We start from the raw sequence: 17501 nt of genomic DNA, 5'->3' as shown, positions 1-17501 counted from the left end.
ATGACGCCCGAGGAGGTAATGGTGAAGAAGACCTCCATTGCGGCACTGCCTCTCCCGCACACGAACCAAAAGCATGCGCCAGGCCACCTTCTCCGTCATGCGCACCCGCGTGGGCAGCCACGGTAGCCGCAACCTATCTCGCCGCCGCGGGAGATGGAGCATCGTTTCATCTACTTGCATTGGGGGCATCGGGCGGGACTCAGTGGCGCCGCGTAGTGCTATTTTATGATTTAATTGAACAATCTATCATACACATGTAGTTCAATATTTAATTAATTTTGAGAAATTAGTAGAATTTCATTAAATCAATGGAAAGTAGGAAAAGCTAGAAAATTCTTTAAAATCGACCACATGCCATGATACATGTTATATCGTATTTTGATAATGTAAGTGTACCATTTTACATCTTATTATTGGTACATGTTTCACAAGGTTTCCATTCTTAGGCATTTAGAAAAGGAAAATGAAATGTTTATTAAAAAGGAAAAATGTTCCTTCATAGTGTCGATTGCCATGGTATAAGGCATGTTTGTACCAATTTTCAATCCATGTCATAAAAATGGTCTATAGATGGGCATGAACCTGGCCATTTAAGTTGAACACCATGAAACTTCGAACGTGAAATGCAATTTCGTGAACGCAAGTTTTTTTTAGATGTCGAAATATGGCGTTGATTGTTGGTGGCACCTGGTATTCACAAAAGGAGTTCATCGAAGACTAAGATTCTTTTTTTTAGATGGAAGGCTCAAAATGAGTCTGGCTTCGAAATAACGAAGCCATCAATCGGCTAGGAGTTACACATCAATTACAACACACACTCGCGCAAAGTGCACACCGATACGAACAACAGACATCACAAAAATACCAAGCCGAAGCCCGCTTGATCCAGGTTGAGGGAGCCTTGTCTTCTATTGCACCGGAGGAACCACAGCCATGTCCATACCAACAAACCTCCTTCACACCGAAACAACAACCCAAGTGGGAACTCGACGATTGGCCAGTAGCCTAGAAGAACTTGAGGATCCAAAGGAAGAGGGGTCTTACGGCGATGCCTCCAAGAACGTGCATGGCGCGAAAATGCTTCATCGTGCAAGCTTTCAGCCAGACCCCGAACCAACACCCAAAGAGCTCGGACTAGGTCTAGACCAAAAACACAACATCTTCCATTAGCATTGGGAATAGGCACACATGCAGTAGCTACGGCTTGGCGCCGACCTACAAAGACCCCCAAGGCGCTAGGACGGCCGCCAGCCACCGAATCAAGGTCGTCTATAAGCAGCCATGCTGATGATGCAAGCGGGTTGTGACACCAAAGAGAGATCACATGGTGAACCACATGACACTGCAAGAGAAGCTTTCCCAAATAAGTCCTCCAAGAAGAAAAAATTGAGGTAGAGGGACAACATCCATCACTTCGAACCGAAAATCATCATTGGTATGCCTTCAACACGGAATGACACCGGGAGGTGATGCCATCAACGACATTGCCAAAGCCATGCGCAGCTTTTGCTAAGATCCAACCGGATCAAAAATTTGGTCACCGTCGCGAGGACGCGGAGTGGACAAAGCAGAATTTGCTACCGCACCTCCAAACCAAGCCCCACTAAGACATAGCCCCAACTAGAGTCACCGCAGGATGAACATAAGAGCTGGCTGGCCATGCCCGACTAGACCTGGAACCATTCACCACCATCCACGTTAGATCGGTAGGACCACGATGACTACACCATCCCCAACACACCAACACCTGCACCAGTGCAACCTCGAAGGTCGGAAGGAAAAAACCAATGGTGCGAAAGTAGCTGCAGCACGAATCATGCTGCCTACCTCAGTGAGAATGCATCGGGCCCATCCTAAAAAAAAGCCGGTCACAATGTCGTAAGCCCCGTGAAAATTTCAGAAGGCCTCCGACACCAACGGAGAAAGAGGTCGCCAGATCTGTACACGAAAGATCGACCATGAACATGGAAATCGATGGAGTAATGATGGTGTAGGGTGTCCAAAGCGGGCGCAACTTCACAAATCACAGACGACCTATGGATCATGCATATCTCGGCCGGGCCCGGCAAGCCTAGATCTGGAGGCCAAATGTGAGGAACCACCACTTCCAATGGCCATAACACCACTGCCGCATCCGAGGGCCTCACCACCGCCACGACACGAGGGCTACTAGCCGGCCCCTACCAGGCCTAAATCTAGGCCCACGAACCCAAATCCAACCGAAACCCTCATGGCCATGCACGCTACCGACGTCGGCTAGAGCAGCGCCACGCGAGGCGGCATCACCACCAACGGTAGCCTAGCCCACGGACAGAGCATGAGCCGTGTCGGTCGGGACCAACGCCACCAGGTCACCCCGCCGTGAGGCCATGACCCGCACCGACGGCCCAGCCTGACGTGCGGTTGAGGCACCATCGCCTTGTCCGCAAGACCAGCCTCCTATCGTGGCCTCAGGTGCTAGAGCCGGAGCCGGCACTACCGCTATTCACCACCGCTAGGACGGGATCCGCCCCGTCGGGCCTCGGGGGGAGGGGAGGAGATCCGTCGTTGTCGGCACCGCGCGGGCTTTGCCCGGCGGGTCTCGGTGGCGACATGGGAAGATGAGCAGGCAGTGTTATGGTTGGGGAGGGAGGGGGCACAGGAGGGAGAGCGAGGAAATTTCCCATCTTCCACATTTAACTAAAGCTTGTCAAAGCATCTTTATGACCAAGACTTAGATTCTTTAACATATTATTTGATATTTTTTCATATCAAGGTGCAAATGGTCAGGCTCACAAGTTTATACATATATGATATTTTTAAAACTTCACTGATGTATCCTTCATGCATTCATGCATGTGTATGTGAATATTATTTGGTTATTTTCCCTTATAATTTATCCCACACCTGTAGTTCGACTTTATTTTTTCAAGAAATGTGCATTTTTTTCATTAAATTAATGAAAAGTAGAAAAAACATTCTTTAAAATTCTCAAAATTATGTCATAAGCCATGATACATTGTGTTTGTAAATGTAAAAGAATATCATTTGCACCTTATTCTTTGTAATTTATTCACAAGATACTCTTTGTAAGCATTTAAAAATGAATCTTTTTTCAACAAAAAAAGAGAAATGTTTCTAACGGCGTTGATTTACCATGTGTCGTACGCGAGAGTGCTCAAAACGTTGTAAAAACTTGGCATTGGCACTGCACTCTGTAAGTCTTTCTTTCACATTTCGGTTGACCCGATTGTGTCGCTGGGGTCTCCCTCGCAAAGCCATGCACATCAAGACTCAGACGAGGATAAATCTGACTTCCGGCATCATGCATGGCACCAATACACAATTACACACACACTCCACTAGAGAGTGAGGACAAATCCAAGGTTGCGGACCTGCAGTACAACTACAACACCAATTACATACACTTCACGTTGTTAAGCGCCGCAACTGCAGTACGAGTAGGAGAACGACCTCTGCCCAAGCTAATCGATCGGCAAGCTCACTCAGGCGGCGTCGTGCGTCGGCGTCCACTGCACGGGCACGACGGAGGCGCTGCCGCCTCCACCTCCCAACTCTTCGTCATCGTCCTCCACCTCAGTCGCCACAGGCGGCCTCGCCCTGGGATCGAACCTCTTGCTAGCCGGGTTCGTCGCCGGGTCGTACCTCTTGATCACCAGCACCGACGCAGAAGTCTTGAACTCCGGCGACGCCAGGTAGCTCCCCACCGGTCCCAGCTCCTCGGGCCTATCCACCAAAGGCTCTGCCGGCGGCGTCCGCCCCACCACGAACATGTTGCACTTGGACAGCGAGTTGATGGCTTCCAGCACATCTTCCTTGCCGGACACCTCCACGTCATCAAACCTCACTGATCCGTCCGTCACGGCGCCGACCTTGGCCTTGAACGACTCCACCGTCGCCTCGTCGGCCGCGCTAGACTCTTCGTCGGGCTGTACACGGCTAGGCTTGAACCGTGTCAGTGTCACGGAGACGCCGGGGTGCTCGGCCATGCGGGTGGCGTATGCCAGCGCCTCACGGTCGTCGGGTCCGCCGAAGAAAAGCATGGAGACGGAGAAAGCCACATTCTTAGCGGCGACCTGAGAGTGGCCGCCGAGGCCTCGGTCGACGAGGATGGCGACAGAGCACGGGGCGCCGCGGAGCACGCGCTTGTTGACGGCGTGGTACTCGGAGCCCAACGAGTGGAACGTGCCGTCCTGCTGGAGCATCTTGTGGTACGGCATGATCACGATGGCCGCCCGCTTCTCGGCGGCGCTGTCGATGACATCCCGGTGGATGGTCTCGAGGTCGGAGATGGCCGTCATTGGCTTCACCCTTACGGTGCTCAGCTGCTGGAATGCCTCGAAGGCCACCACCATCTGCCCATCCTTGTCCCCGCTGTTGAAGAAGGGCATGGCGTTGCGCCGCGTGCGGTGCACCATGGATATGGCCGAAGAACGCTCCGAGAGCTCCACCAGGTGCATGGCATACATGGCGAGGCGGCGCCGGCTCGTACCGCGCGACGACTCGACCAGGTTCAGGAGCGTTGGGACGTTGCGGTTGCTGTGGAAGCAGGCGAGCACTCGGAGCTCGCTGTCCGCGTCGGATGGGGAGCCCTCCACGGTGCGGCGCTTGTATGGCACTGACGGCCGCGCTGGCTTGTAGATGGCCATGACGATGGGCGTCGTGATGAAGGTGGTGAAGAGCGCCATGAGAACCATGATGGCGAAGGACTCGTCGTTGAGCACCTTGCGGTCCCTGCCGATGTTGAGGACGATGAGCTCCACGAGGCCCTTGGTGTTCATCAGGAACCCCAGCGTGACCGCCTCCCTCATCGGGATCTTCACCACCAGCGACGCAATCACCGTGCCACCGATCTTGCCGATACAGGCGTTGGTGATGACTAGCACCAGCAACCCCCATGATTTTGCTCCACTGATGGTGGCCACGTTTGTCTTGAGGCCGCTGGACACGAAGTACAGCGGGAGGAAGAGGCCCGAGATGAGGTCCTCCACCTTCTCGATGAGCACGCCAGCGAAGGGCCCCTCCTTGGGGACGACGATGCCGACCATGAAGGCGCCGAAGAGCGCATGGATGCCGATGACGTCGGTGGCGAAGCTAGCAGCCAGGACGAGGGCGAGGGTGGCGCAGATGTACACCTCCTTGACCGGCTCGCCGTCGGGGGACCGGTTCGCCATCCATGCCAGCACCGGCCGGAGGAGGACGATAATGACAATGACGAAACCGACGCCAGTGAGGAGCACCCAGAGGGAGATAATCGGCGAGCCTTCTCCAGAGAGCGCGACCGCGAGCGCCAGCAGAATCCATGCGGCGACGTCATTCACCGCCGCCGCCGACATGGCCATACGGCCGAGATCGGTGGTGAGGAGCTTCAGCTCAGCGAGGATGCGGGCGAGCACCGGGAAGGCTGTGATGGAGAGTGCGACGCCCATGAAAACGAGGAACGGCGCCTGTGGGGCACCCTTGACGATGGTGGCGCGGAAAGCGAAGGAGGTGCCGATGCCCAGTGCGAATGGGAGGGAGATGCCAGCAAGTGCGATGGCCAGCGCCTTCTTGCCCGTACGGCGGATGGCGGCGATGTCGAGCTCGAGGCCAACGAGGAAGAGGAAGAAGAGCAGGCCGAGGTTGGCCAGCGTGTCCAGCACCGGCAGGCTCTCTGGCGGGAACACGGCGTGCAGGAACTTGGTGCTCCGGCCCAGCGCCGACGGGCCCAGCAGCACACCTCCCTGCATCCATCAACCATGCATTGCCGTTAATTTCTCTGAACAAAACAAACCATCATTCCATCCATTTCCATGCACTGGAAATATTTGTTTAATTCCATATTTATTCACTTTTCAAAAGATAATATACCAAGATACAATCAGATTTTTCATTATGTGAGCAATGTCATATGCGGTCATAATATTCAGCTGCTAGTAAGAAAAAACAATGATACAAAATATGTCACTAATAGCAGCTAGTGTGTGTGTGTGTGTGTCATCCTGAGAAATGTCAAAACTCAAACCCCGATTCTGATCTTAGCAAGCAAGGACAAAATTACAAGTTGTTGGTTGGTTGGTTGCCTATCAAGCTTGCCGCTCGATAAAATTTCAAGGTTTTTGAAAAAGCATGGCAAGGAATATTAATTAGTAATTGCTAGCTAATATGCTAATACGAGTCGACACTTGTTACAAGCTACTTCCTGCATGAGTAAGCTTAAAAGAATGAGTAGAACTGTTTCTAGGAGCTTCTCCCCACCCGAGTTTCTCCCCACCGAAATCTATTAGCCTGCAGGTCAATGGATGGTGGTAGATGCTTTGTGCAGCAGCAGCCAGGAGGAGCATCTTTCTGTCAATAATGCACTTAACAAAAGGACCTCACTTGTTCCACATTTCTTACTGTAGATATCCTTAATTTTAGGCCTTGTCCTTGACTAGTTAAGCAAGGCAAGAGACAGAAGCAAGTTAACCGAGCTGTGAACAACGGGGACATGCCTGTCCATGTTCATTTCGTTGACCAATTCTAAGTGAACTAACCGCCGATGCACTGTTCAAAAATACAGAGGCAAATCGTGTGTCTGAAGTCTGAACGTACGTGCAAAGGGGTGCGGGGTGAGCTAGCTGATAGAAATGGCCATGCAAAGGACATGAACACACACGGATCATTGACTTGCGGGTTGTTTAATTACACAACGTCGTCATCACACGCACGGACCATTGACTTAAGAGCTTTTTTGACTAGTATTTTGATGATTTTCTTCTTGTCAATCTCGGTACAGTGTCTAGATAGCTACAGCCAGCTGTTGCCTCTGAACTGAAAATCGTAAGCACTAGTACGCCGATGGATCTTACAGCGGAAAAAATAATCATATACAGTTGTGACCGGAGATTCACACATCTTTGTGGAGCATAGAGTAGTCCTGAAGAGACGATGATCTATGGATTCAGGACTTAACAAATGTGTGTGAGATGCTGAGAAATCTTATTCCTTGTGGCTACGCTAGCGAACAACTCTGATCTCTCCCGACAACTGTGTACAGCAGGGTTTCTAGAATAAGTTAAGGTGACAGTGGTCGGCTTGATCGATCGATCGATCTGACTGCAGCAGGTATTATCTGAGCCCACCCTCTCCCAAGGGAGTCGGGATCCGATATGTCTGCCTTGAAACGTCTCCACACGTGGACGGAAATATACAGTATCTAATTTGGGGCAGTATTCAGTATTGCATACAACCTCTGTTCTAAAATATAAGCCTTTCTAGAAAGCTTTCTAATTTAGCTTTCTAAACAGGCTTGCATTTCGCGACAGATGTAGTACTAATTTGCACTATTATTTTCATTTAATTCGTACCAACGATGAATAGGTTTTCTTCACGAACAAAAAAAATCATCATCAGCCTTAAGTTTAGTTGATCTTATATTTGAGAAGCAGTAACAATTTTCTTTTACGGTTCTTTCGCATTTTCCTCTGAGCACTTCCGTTTTGAATCAGTACTAATTTTCTGTTAGGATTATTCGTGTCCTATGATGATTTAGCTGTAGGAGTATATGCCCAAATCAATAGCAAGCAATTAACTGTACTAACTCGTGGAAGAGGTGATTGACGTTGCCTGACTAACAGTAGCCAAGCCAGCAGGTAGCTAAGCAAGAAGACAGAAAATTCAGAAGTAAAGTCGGTTCAGTAGAGCAGCCCCACAGAATCCAGTCCAAATTAATGAATTTCTCGCAACTGGGATGGGAAGCCACGTCTGTCTTTGTCACGACTAGAAGAAGCAGAAAGGGGATCCATGAGAGGAGGAGGACGGCGACGGCTGAGTTCTGACGGACGGAGGAACGACCTAGCGAAAGGCGTGGTTTGTCGTCCCCGTCCCCGTCGATCTGTCCCCAACTTTTAGTCGAGTCAAGTCCAAATCGACTAGTAGTCCAACGTGTTTCCCATCTCTCCCCGTGGACTCCCGAGTTTGATTTGATTTGATTCCCAGAGTTCAGAAAAGACTCGTATGTGCACGCACGTCGCCTGGATCGAGGGAGGAGTAGCCGAAATTCGCTGTCCGCCTTCCTCGTCCCCGGCCAACGGCGGCGACGCGGAATTCACACCGGCCTTCCTTTCCGGCAAAACTAACTAAACCCCAACTATATATCGATCTAGCAGGAACTAACCTAGTCGTCCGGCCATTCGAGGAACCGGCCGGCCGGCGGCGCGGCAATTAATGACGACGAAACGGAGGAGCGGCGGCGCACGAGTAGGAAGGGGGGAAGGTTTAAACTTACGATGATCTCGGCGATGACGCGCGGCTGTCGGAGCGGGCGGAGGGCGTAGGCGAGCCCCCTGGTGACGACGACGACGAGGCAGATCTGCAGGATGGCGAGCGGCAGGGAGTAGTGCAGCGGGTTGTCCCCCTGGAACGCGCCGTGCGACGTCGCCTGCATCGGCGCCGGGCACACCGCCGCCGTCGCCATTCCCCTCCTTCCTCTCTAGATTTCTCTCGCCAAGTGTCTAGGATTTTCGCTCGCCGCCCTGGTCGACCAACCCGGGGTTTAAATGTGGAAACACGGTGGTGATGCCCTGCGACTGCGAGCGGGTATATATAGCCAGGCCTCCACTAGACGACGACGCCACATCAGCTGCCCACATGGAATAGCTTGTGCCTGCATAGCTCTGCCCTTGCTTAATTTGCTACTCCGCACAATTAAGACGCCCAGCCAGCCTAGTATTTTCCTCAACGAGTGGTGACACCTCGGGACCACGTAATAAACAGAGCAAAAATAATAGTTTTACCAAGTAATTTCTTTGGAGAAAATAATTTTAGATAATTAATTGTCCAAAACTTAACCATCGCGAGCTTAAGGAATCGAGCCAATCGACTTGTTAGTCTAGCCCTATACTCCCTCCGTTTCTAGATATAAGCTATATAGTTTTTTGAGAAAAAAAAAGTCTAGAATATAAGGTTTATTGCATTGCGCCAATTATATGTACAATAGTTTTAGAAATTTGATTACGTTATTTTTTATCTTAGCTCCTGTTAATTTCCTAGGGTTAATCCCCTCCAACTATGGTGTAATTTTTCCGAATTTTGCATTCTTTAAGAAACTATATATCTTATAATTAGGAACGGAGGCGGTATTTTTTTAGGAAATTTGAGGCTTTATTCTACTATGACCATGCCTAGGGCTGTAAACGAGTCGCGTTTGCGCGATTTATACTAGCCTCAGCCCAGCTCATATTAAAATTAAAGCAAGGTGTGACTGAGTGGAGTGTAAGGTCGATCGGTAAAATCCGCGTATACTCGGATTGTAACGATCTCGAGCAAGTTTCGAGGCGAGAGCGAAAAGAATGCCGACATATATATGAAAGCGATTTTTAACTAGTAAGGCACACAACGACATCACAATAACAAAATATAAATATGATTATAGTGTAAATTTATCCAAAGTATCTTGCTTGTTCGCGGTCGAAAAATCAGTACTTGATCGTAACGTAGGACAAAAAAAACCACTAGGATAAGAGTTCATTGGACATTATATATAAGTTCATGAAGATTCTAGTTATTTGGGGATCAAAGGTGTTCTTGGAGCGTCAACGAGACTTGAACTACTAGCAAGGATATGGAAGATCTGACAAACTTTGGTTGGGAGACCTATGATAGCCTATTCATAGGGGCAGTGGCAGACCACGTACCATTAATGCCTAGATTTGGTTATCTACCCGACCTTTCAGATTTTTTTTGCATATAGAAGGAAAGAAGAAAAAAAATCATGCTCACAGAATACAACAAGGTAATACTAACAAATTAGTGAATTACATATTCATTTTCTATATATTGAAAATTCATTATTTATAATTATTTATTTCGAGCTCTCAAGGTAAAATCGAACGAGCTACTGATCGTCCAAGATCAGCTTGGTTTAGGTCAAGCTACGCAATAAACTCATAATTCGGCTCATTTCATTTTCAAATCGATGACCAGTTGAGCTAAAAAGCTAGTCGATCCACACCAGAAAGTACAACCATACGGCCGGAATGAAGTTGCGGTCGTCTAGATACTGTGCTGCTATACGCCCACCGCGCGTTTCCACGCGGAAGTCACCCGCGCTCCCGTTTGGAGTGACCAGACAAAAAAATATGGATTGATTGATAATTGGATCAGCGTTTCCTTGTGAATATTCTAGGCCAATAATGCGTCGCAGAGAGTTGACGTTGTTTATCAAAGCTGCTAGCCTCTGATGATCCTACAACACATCGTTGACAATACTAATTTTGCCATCGCGCCGCTTCGATCCGGAACCGTTGTCCGCGCAGGATCGGAACGTGGAACCGTTTTCATTATTCGTGGCCTCATTATAATTCCGTCACAGGATGATTCCTGCCACCAGCTACGTACATATAGTGTACTTTTACTTTTGTTAAAGGATCTAGGTAGCCCAGCTTAAGGACCATTGTAGTTTTATTAACTTTTGCTTGGTTGATGGTCAAGCTTAAAAATGGTTGCAAGTAATAACAATGCTAAAAAAAAGCATATAATTTGGTACCAGCATCGTTTGGTACCCCTAACAATTAGTTTAGGACCTTTCGATGAGCCGTCCTCTTGGGCCATGGAAATGAGGGGTTCCGACAGACTGAGTTAGGGTTATGAGCCACAGAAATCCTCCATGGCCTCATAATTTAACGGTAGCACTGCAGAAAAAAAAATGCTATTCTATAAAGTTTATGTAGCTTTCCCCTCTATTTATAGGATCCCACTGATTTCTAGTTGTCGGTACTCGGCACCTTCTCACAAATAAACTCGGCCATAAACATTAAAAAAAAGAAATCACAGATGCATGTATTTCATTCCTATACACGAAACAATAGCCCATAACAAACACATAAACATGCACACACATTCACGGGTTTTTCCCTGCCATTTTTTCCTACACACATGACATCGATTTTCCTGTTGACGTGTACAAGTAGATTGCCTAGCCTTTTCCATCAGTTTGGACTTTTGGTTCAAGTGGCTAGTGCATGAAGCTTAACATGGTATCAGAGCCCTAGGTCTCGAGTTCAAATCCTGACTTTCCCAATTTATTCTAAAAACTATCTCCTCTCCCCGCATCCTCCTGCCGTCTGGTTCCGGCCTTCTGCTGCATCTTTATCTCTCTACACGTGTTGACTTGTCTTCTCGTCTCCCCGTCACACGTGAGAGGGGGTGTTGACGTGTACAAGTAGATTGCCTAGTATTTTTCATCAGTTCGGATTTTTGGTTCAACCTAGTGGCTACTGCATGAAGCTTAACATTTCCAACCATATATATCTCTAGAATTGACACGTATTTATTCTCATTGCTTCCATAATTGCGATAATACAAAGTCAAACTCACCTATGTTAGTTGTTACATAAGGATAGCTCACCACTCATGATGATAGGTTATTATATATGCACCATATGGATGAGACGCATTGGACTCAAGTAATGGATAAGCACATCCATTGTTTACTTATTTTCTATGGTTGACTCCGACCATGTAAATCGATATCAGTAAATAGCAAAATAATTGTCCTTTTCTTAAAGGAACTACGCGGCTGATCTTGAGGAACATTCAACTTTGTCACCATTGTTTTCTTTCAGGCGGTGAAATTTAGAAATGTGTGAGTAGTTGAAGTACTAAAGGGGCCAATATATTCTCATCCTCAATACGAAGTATCGGTAAATCAAGGGAGGAGTACACAAAAATGTGCTCGATTTAGGGTTTGCGGTAGTGGAGATTCGCATTGGACTCATAGATGGACATGCCTGCATTTAAAAAAACATCTTTCCCACTGATATCTAATTTTCATGTTTTTTTCTTTGGGAAGGAGGGCGACCTCTAATTTTAATTTATGGGAAACCAAGTAATTATTTTTTACAAACTATAACCTAGAAAAAATCTACCATTTTTCTTTTTACAAACGGAACCAATTTTAAATTGATATATATTTCTCATATCAATGCTAATTTATTCTCAATAAACAAATTTGAACCCAAATATACCAATTGTTCCATAAGGATATATGATCTTATAATGATAATTATGTTACTCTATTTTATGCATTATAAGGATGTCATGAGATGCATTGGAAGGTAGTACGTTGCTTTTTTGTTTGTCTACTTGTTTCCTAGGTTTGACTTTGACCTTTCAAACGGACAGTAATTAGTAAACAACGGAATAATTGATGCACAATCAGATATATTTACCTAAAGATGGGAGCAATAAGTGCACTAATATATTGGGGTGGTAGAAGGCGTCCACACATTAGCTAGGTATTCACAGCTTATCATCGTTGCAAACTAGCAATTTTGTACAGATAAATAGAAGTCTTCTATGAAATGGTGCAATGATAAGCTCGTTTGCATCATACATGACGTTTCCCAACCAACCAACAGCTAGCTAGTTGCCAAGTGCCCAAGTTGGTTTCATTACCAGGGCAGTATAACAGACGTGGCTTGATATCACTACCATCCATTGTCCAAAGCTTCTAAACACTTATGTCTAAATCTAATTATGTAAGGGACTTCGACATCATAGTGGGAGTAACATAGGTAGTAACATCAAACACCCCAAAGCATTTTGGTGACATGGTATGACAATAAATGAAGAAAGAGAGTGAGGTGGTAACTAGCTATGTTACCATAACATCACACTTCTCAAGACAAGATGAGTCTACAATCTAATAAATATAAGATGCATGACACCACATATATATGTAACTACCCACTATGAAGGTAGTAACATGCACCATGTTACTACTCTATGTTACTCCCCACTATGACTAGTCTAAGCGTTCAGAAGACGTGGACCCTTGGTCCAGAGAATATGAAGCTGAACAACCTTGTATGCACATCCCATGTACTCCCTCTGTCCCACTAAACTTATCTGAGATTTGTCAAAATTTAACAACCTTGTATGCACATCCCATGTACTCCCTCTGTCCCACTAAACTTATCTGAGATTTGTCAAAATTTGAATATATGTAGATGCTATTTAGTGTCAAGGTATATCTAAATTTTGATACTCAGATAATTTTCATAGGACAGAGTGAGTACAATAAAGGTATATGCAATATGTCTATACGAGTGAAGCCCAGTATATGTAAGATAAGTCGAAATGGAGCCTACGCTAGATGGAGCCCTTCTTAAAAGAAAAAAAGTATTTTGTACCCTCACAAATTCTAAAAAAAGCTACATATGTTACCGTCTCCTTTGATAAGACATTTTGGCTAGGCAATTAAGTCTGAGAAAACATTTTATATAAAGGAACAAAGGAAGTAAAAAATAATCATCAATATGTATTTTCAGCCATGGGCGTCAAGAAAAAAGACAAATTTGTTGATGAAATAGTGTTACTTTTTTGCTTTTGCGCAGCCACAATTTTGTTCTTTCAAGCTACAAATTTATGTAGTAGTACTGTTTAAATTTATGATATGTACGTGGAGAAAGACATTTACTTTTTTTTACACATAGAAGTATACATTTTCCATATTTTGAAAAATTAGGCTATATGATACCCGGAAACAGTATTGATATTGAGAGATAGTCGATTACTAGAAAATAGCTTCTGTTATTTCGACTTAGAAATAAATAAATAATTAAGCAGAACACAAAAATATTTGCAGGCGAAGAGGACAAGGGAAAAAACATCAATCACAAAATTATATCATGCACTGCAATTAAAATTGTAACACAATTCTCCATTTGCACATTTAAGAGGCAACACATGAAATATATACAAACTCGTACTGATACCGAAGTGCTAACTGGTTCATATACTTTGTAAATCACACTCGTACCTGCTTGGCTCTTCTGTAGTGTTTTAGACACGTACTGGCCCGCCGAGTTGACGATGGATCGACTCATCACTCATGCGAGTTCGCTCGGCGAAGGCGACCACGGCACCGGCACCGGCACCACCGCAGCGCTGCCACCACCCACCTCCTCATCGATCGTGTCCTCGTCGGTCGCCACCGGTGGCCTCGCTTTCGGGTCGAACCTCCTGCTCTTCGGGTTCGTCGCCGGGTCGTACCTCTTGATGACCAGCACCGACGCAGACGTCTTGAACTCCGGCGACGCAAGGTAGCTCCCCACGGGCCCCAGCTCGTCGGCATGCTCCGCCAGGGGCGCCGTCGGCGGCATCCTCCCAACCACGAACACGTTGCACTTGGACAGCAACACGATGGCCTCCACCACCTCCTCCCTGCTCCGCGCCTCCCTCTCCTCGAACCGCACGGACCCGTCGTCTTCAGCTCCCGCACCAGCGACCCTGGCCTTGAACGCCTCGACTGCCGCCTCGTCGAGGGCGGCGTCCTCCTCCGCTACAGCAGGGCGGTTGGGCAGGAAGCGTGAGACGGTGACTGTGATTCCTGGATGCTCTGCCATGCGCGCCGCGTAAGCTAGAGCCTCCCGGTCGTCGGGCCCACCGAAGAAGAGCATGGCGACGGAGAAGGCCACGTTCTGTGCGGCGACCTGGGAGTGGCCTCCGAGCCCACGATCGACGAGAATGGCGACGGAGCACGGCGCCTCCCGAAGCACGCGTTTGTTCACGGCGTGGTACGCCGAGCCGAGCGAGTGGAAGGTGCCGTCGTGCTGGAGCGTCTTGTGGTACGGCACGATGACGATGGCGGCGCGCTTGTTGGAGGCGCTGTCGATGATGTCACGGTGTATGGTTTCGAGGTCGGAGATAGCCGTCATGGGGCGCACCCTCACCGTGCTCAGCTGCTGGAACGCCTCGAACGCCACCTCCGTCGTCGACGACGTCTTGCTGCTGCTGAAGAACGGCATGGCGTTGCGGCGCGTGCGGTGCACCATGGAGATGGCCGACGACCGCTCGGAGAGCTCGATTAGGTGCATGGCGTACACGACGAGGCGGTGCCGCCCGCCGGTTCCGCGCGAGAGCTCGACGAGGTTGAGCAGCGTGGGTATGTTGCGGTAGCCGTGGAAGCACGCGAGCACGCGCAGGTCGCCGTCGTCCCCGTCGATTGTGCGGCGCTTGTACGGCGCCGCCGAGGACGGTCGCGCCGGCTTGTAGATGGCCATGACGATGGGCGTGGTGATGAATGTTGTGAAGAGTGCCATGAGCACCATGATCGCGAACGCCTCGTCGTTGAGCACCTTGCGGTCCCTGCCGATGTTGAGCACGACGAGCTCCACGAGCCCCTTGGTGTTCATCAGGAAGCCGATAGTGATGGCCTCCCGGAACGGGATCTTGACCAGGAGGCACGTGGCCACGGCGCCGCCGATCTTGCCGACACAGGCGTTGAGGATGACGAGCACGAGGAGACCCCACGACTTGGCTCCACTGATGGTGGCCACGTTGGTCTTGAGCCCACTTGAGACGAAGTAGAGCGGGAGGAAGAGGCCGGAGATGAGCTCCTCCACCTTCTCGATTAGCACGCTCGCGAACTGCCCGTCCTTTGGGACCACGATGCCGACGATGAAGGCGCCGAATAGGGCGTGGATGCCGATCACGTCGGTGACGAAGCTAGAGGCGAGGACGATGGCGAGCGTGGCGACGATGTAGACCTCCTTGACAGGCTCGCCGTCCGGAGACCGCCGTGATATCCACACGAGCACCGGGCGGAGGAGCACAAACACGGCGACGACGAAGCCGACGGCGGTGAGGAGCACCCAGAGAGAAATGATGGGCGATCTTGTTCCGGAAAGCGCGATGGCGAGCGCTAGAAGGATCCAGGCCGTGACGTCGTCGACCGCCGCCGCCGACATGGCCATCCGGCCGAGGTCGGTGGTGAGGAGCTTGAGCTCGGTGAGGATGCGCGCGAGGACGGGGAATGCGGTGATGGAGAGCGCGACGCCCATGAAGACGAGGAACGGCGCCTGCGGGGAGTCCTCCAGGCCGGGTATGGAGGCGCGGAAGGCGAAGGAGGTGCCGATGCCGATGACGAAGGGTACGGCGATGCCGGAGAGGGAGATGGCGAGGGCCTTCTTGCCGGTGCGGCGGATGGCGTTGAGGTCGAGCTCGAGGCCAACGAGGAAGAGGAAGAAGAGGAGGCCGATGTTGGCCAGCGTGTCCAACACCGTCATGCTCCGCGCCGGGAACACGGTGTTCAGGAACTTGGTGCTCCGGCCAAGCGCCGACGGGCCCAGCAGGATTCCTCCCTGCATCAGCAATTCAGCATACGTCATTCATTCGGGCATGCAAGCCATGCAGTCTTAAGTCAACAGCTAAGTCAAACCATTGTGGGTGAAGAATATACTCTCTCCGTTACAAAGAACAAGGTGGTCTCGTTTTATGTACTTTTTATTTAACCAAAAATTACTTCACATATATAAAGATTGTTTATATTAAATTAGTATTATTAGAAAGTGCTTTTCAATATGAATCCAACGGTACTAATTATATAATATAATCAAAATTTTGTTGCTCTATTTTTGTGGTTAAAGTTCAACTTAAAATACGCGTGTTCCTTATTCTTTAAAAGAAAGGTAGTATATGATTAGCAAAAAAAAAAAAAATTGCATGTAAGCTCAAGATGTAACTCAGATACTCACCATCCTAGCGAGTGGTAACCTTATGTAAGCCCAATATTACCTATACTCTCGTCCAATCATAATAAATGTCATTGATTTAAAATAAAATTATACTAAATCAGCGACACTCAATATAGATTGGAAGGAGTAGTAAACTCCATTTATACCAAGATGAAATTACTTCCAATAATTTGAATAACGACTATGAGAATTGGTGATATTGGTGTGAGGTTCGGTCAAACAGTGGTACTCAGAATAATAAACATGTTGGTCCTTAATCCTCAGTAATGTCTCATAAGCATGAAAGATCTAACATAGGGTGCTGGATCGTCACCATGCATGATGGATGTGTGCTTTGTTGCTTACTATGATCTCGGCGATGACCCGAGGCTGGCGAAGCGGGCGAAGGAGGTAGGCGAGGCCCCTGGTGACGACGATGACGAGGCAGATCTGCAAGATGACCAGCGGCAGTGCGTAATCCAGCGGGTTCTCCCCCTGGAACGCGCCGTGCGACGTCACGCCACCCGCCATCTAGCTCTCGCCGGCTTTAGGCTTAGCTTATCTCTACGTACGGACGCAAACCGTACTAGGTAGATAGCTGAGTTAGTGTCCGTACTATGTGCCGTACCATACCTGCCCGTACACTTGCGGGTTTATATAGGCGGCCGGGGAGAGCCAAAGGCCGTACACTTGCGAGTACTAGAGAAGCTGGTCGTCGGCATTGCTAATTGGCTGATTGAGGGCAACGTTTCGCACGAATCTCTCTCTCTCTCTGACTTTAAACGATTATTACTGCTTCACTAAGGCTAAACAAATAGTCGGGCCAAGACTTTCTACTATCATAGTATCAGATAGGCCATTAGCTATACTTTACAGCCAGAGCCAGCCACGGATTGGCTCACTTTAGCAGCCCTAAAGTACTATCCCATAGGACATTAGCTGACTTTAGCAGCCCAAATTCAGGTGACTTTGAGTCACTGGCATGTGGGGTTCACATGCAGTGGCTTAATGTTACCAAAAGTT

At 48.5% G+C, this 17501-nt stretch overlaps 2 protein-coding genes across 2 annotated transcripts; both read right to left on the bottom strand.

Moving 5' to 3' along the window:
- Window positions 1–3280: 3280 nt before the first annotated feature.
- On the bottom strand, window positions 3281–8523 carry LOC127320831 (cation/H(+) antiporter 19). The gene is made up of 2 exons (XM_051349921.2): window positions 8249–8523; window positions 3281–5723 (listed from the first exon to the last, which is right to left on the bottom strand). Exons 1-2 carry the CDS (start codon window positions 8435–8437, stop codon window positions 3486–3488), a joined length of 2427 nt encoding a protein of 808 aa, XP_051205881.1. The 5' UTR covers window positions 8438–8523; the 3' UTR covers window positions 3281–3485.
- A 5330-nt stretch (window positions 8524–13853) lies between these two features.
- On the bottom strand, window positions 13854–17010 carry LOC127320832 (cation/H(+) antiporter 19-like). The gene is made up of 2 exons (XM_051349922.2): window positions 16845–17010; window positions 13854–16106 (listed from the first exon to the last, which is right to left on the bottom strand). The coding sequence occupies exons 1-2, from the start codon at window positions 17007–17009 to the stop codon at window positions 13854–13856; spliced, it is 2418 nt and encodes an 805-aa protein (XP_051205882.1). The 5' UTR covers window position 17010.
- Between the last annotated feature and the right edge of the window lie 491 nt (window positions 17011–17501).

The sequence above is a fragment of the Lolium perenne genome, chromosome 5 (assembly GCF_019359855.2).
Source record: "Lolium perenne isolate Kyuss_39 chromosome 5, Kyuss_2.0, whole genome shotgun sequence".
NCBI lineage: Eukaryota > Viridiplantae > Streptophyta > Magnoliopsida > Poales > Poaceae > Lolium > Lolium perenne.
This window is presented reverse-complemented; position numbering and strand designations above follow the sequence as displayed.